Genomic DNA, 3,157 nt, shown 5'->3' with positions numbered 1-3,157 from the left:
TGTAAGCCACCGGCGGGCGGACGGACTGACAGACAGACAGAAGAGAGGATGTTAAGGCTCCTGACTTACTTTATGAGTCAGGGAAACTTGAAGTGCCGAATCTCTGAAGAGTTTCTTTTGTGTTTGCTTGGAAATGCAGCATTTTATTTGCATTTATTTGCATTGCAGGTGCTGTCAGACACATTAAATCAGAGCAAATTGACTTTTTGCACAAAATAACAGGCAAGGGGAGCAAGAAACTGCCTTAGAAGTTCCTAAAGGAGTTTATTTTCTTCCATTCTGTGTACTAGATGTGAAAATCTTCCATTTGCTGCCTGGATCACCACAACCACTTTAGTGCCCCCTAAGAGAGTATTTGCAAATGAAAATGAGCATTTCACGCCCTCAAAATTGGATTTTTACTATCTGGCTGCTCCATGCAATTCGGACTCCTTTAATATCAACGTCTCTGACTCGTCTTTCCCATCAAAAAAAGAAAAAGGCCTCCGACAGCTTCTTCCTACATGCTGCAGGAGAACCGGAGACTTCTTGAACAGATGTTGCTGTCAGGATAGTTCTGTGAAGATATGCGCTGCGAGGGACAGGCCCCCATCTGCGTGTCCCCGCCCCTCTACACTAATTTTTATTACACATCATAACACTGAGCGGCAAGAGGCTTTAAATGAGGCTTTCAGATTGATCAATTAAACTGCGCTATGTCGCCCCCTTCAGATAGTTGCAGTTACTACAGTAAGGGCTACAGTAAGTTTGAGTATTTTCCTCCACCAATGACAAATATAAATTAATAGGAAAAATAAACCTTATTGTTTCACAGGTTGCTGCTTAAATTATTCAACAGCGAAAATGCTATAAATGATGCTAAAACATTTGCATCAGTTACTTTACAGCTACTGTTTATCTACATAACTGGAAAAATGGTCATTTTTAAGTGTACATTTTATTTGGAGACTGTTAGTGTTCTGTCAGAAGAGGATATTTGTATTCACTCAGGTGCACAGCAGAGTGATGGAGGATGTGAGGAGGCAGGAAGGAAATGAGGGAGGAGATAAATGACCAAAAATTGATGACTGTCCAGGAAGATGACAAAAAAGGGATGAAAGAGAGAAACTGCGAGAGGAGGGCAACAGCAACAAAATTTGACTCAAGAGGAACTGAAAAGGAGGATGGATGGATGGATTAGGTGCATAACTAGAACAGCAGAGGCCAGACAAGGTCAGAATAGCAGCAAAGCCGAAAGGAGAAGAAACTGCTACAGCTCACGTTGAAACGTCGGCCATCTAGAAACTCAGGCGAAGAGAAGCTACAAAATAAAGAAGAAAATTGCGACATCACAGGAGGAAACTTGTGGATGAACAGTTGCTCTGCAAGGATTTAATTACGTTTGCATCCCTCATCACGCGTATCAGCACTGAACCGATGGAATAAAACTGCGGCACGAACGACTCTGCAGTCGGCCGCTCCCCGGCCTCAGAGCCGTGACTCTAGCTGTCACCTCGCTGTCAGTTTCTGAGTCCGGGAGACGCGAGCAAGGTGTCAGCTCAACAGCGACCCTCCAGAGATGAAGAGAACCGAGCAGACAGAACTGGAACAACGCACTCAGCTCTTCTGCCTCTTGTCAGATGCATCTCATGGGAAATTGCCCTGTTGTGTTCGCACATACATTCAATCAGACATTTTGTGGGTTTTTTGTACCCCCTTCCAAGTGCTGAAAAGACTTCTATCATGTAATTTTCCCAATTTTTTTTGATGGCCCTCTGGTTTCAGAAGTGTGTTTGAGTTGAATTGTCAGAGTCAGAAGTGGTTGCGGTGGGCGCAATGGGCAATCTTCCATGATTCCAGCGCGATTTTTCCTTTTTGGCTCAAATTGTTGGCATCTCGTCTCGGTCCGTGCCCTGAAACGACTGTGACAAAGCTTTTTCTCCGGACACAACACACATCAATGGAACACTTGGGGACAGGAGGCACACCGAAACACAACAAACCACATTCCAGCCAATCACTGGTAAGATAGTTGAGGGTAGCCATTTTTTTTTTCGTTTTAATTCCTAGCTTCTTCTATTGGTCCTTGCTAGCACTTTTCACAGGAACGATAAATACTGCAAACAAGAATCCTTTGCATACATTTTTTTAAAACCAGCTGTAGCTGACAAAATAAAATCGTAAAAGTATGGTATAAAGACTCAGAATATAAATTTACCCGCATTTGGAGTTAGCTCATCAGCGACGGTTGCGTAGCAACCTTTCAACGTCGATGCGCGCTGAGGGGAGAGAAGCTCGCGCTGTTTTGGTCTTTATTTACTTTGAATATTAGCGGAAGTGGCGTCACGCAAGAGCTCAAAATGCGCGGTTGGAATTGTAGCTCCGTTTGGGTAATGTCGTCGATTAAGAGGGATTTTTTTTTTTGGAAACACGGGAAAATGTGTGTTAAGTTAGTACTAACAGCTTTAACAAACAAAACGGCCTTCGGGCTGAATTTTGCTGTTTAAAGCAGCCGATGTTAGATGAAGTACGCATTAATTGGATGTGTACATCAATACATCAATTAGATGTGCGTGCTAGTGACCCCTGCTGGCAGAGAGAGCTAATGGACAATCCAAACCTGATCGGAGTCTAGTTGGCCGACAGATGTGCACACTTGCAGTCACTTCCTGGTTGAACATACTTGGGCTGCAAGTGACGTCACCAGTTCAAGATGGCAGCGCCTGTATCCCATGTGTTTTAGCAGTAGAGGCATATTTTAGAAGATTCTCTAGCCTCATTTAGCTTTCTGCTAGCTTGTAGATGCACAGAATATGCACTCAGAGCTGCAAAGTACAGCAGAGCGTACAGCTCCTAAAGAGGATTTGGATGCTTCGCCTGCGGACTTGGTCTTGGGACAACCGCTTCGTGTTCCAGGGGAATTTCTGCCAGAGAGTGCGCCTCCTTGTAACTTTCCTGCCGGAAGTTACTTTTCAGCTGGGCCTGCTCTGGTTCCATCCCCTGTGCTCCACTGTTTCCCGCGGTCGTTTGTACCGACGGACTTAGCAACAGCTCGTTTTGTTTTTGTACGACATGACGCCCACCGGTCACCCCTTCGCCCTCCGTACGACGGCCCATTCCGGGTGCTCGAGACGGGGGCGAAGAGTTTCGTGCTCGATATGGGTGGTCGGTCGGAGCG

The 3,157-nt window shown here is 45.2% G+C and overlaps 1 protein-coding gene across 2 annotated transcripts in view; it reads left to right on the top strand.

The window, feature by feature from the left end:
* Positions 1-1,776: 1,776 nt before the first annotated feature.
* gal3st3 (galactose-3-O-sulfotransferase 3) overlaps positions 1,777-3,157 on the top strand; it is a 37,731-nt gene continuing 36,350 nt past the window's right edge. Inside the window, exon 1 of one of the 2 annotated variants that reach the window (XM_029839653.1) lies at positions 1,777-2,002. In XM_029839653.1, the coding sequence (XP_029695513.1) occupies positions 1,940-2,002 (63 nt within the window). In that variant the 5' untranslated portion in view covers positions 1,777-1,939. The remainder of the gene's footprint in view (positions 2,003-3,157) is intronic. The other variant, XM_029839652.1, reaches the window with a different exon arrangement.

The sequence above is a fragment of the Takifugu rubripes genome, chromosome 8, assembly GCF_901000725.2.
Source record: "Takifugu rubripes chromosome 8, fTakRub1.2, whole genome shotgun sequence".
In the NCBI taxonomy this organism is placed as follows: Eukaryota; Metazoa; Chordata; class Actinopteri; order Tetraodontiformes; family Tetraodontidae; genus Takifugu; species Takifugu rubripes.
Note: the sequence above shows the minus strand (reverse complement) of the source record. Positions and strands in the feature narration are given on the sequence as shown.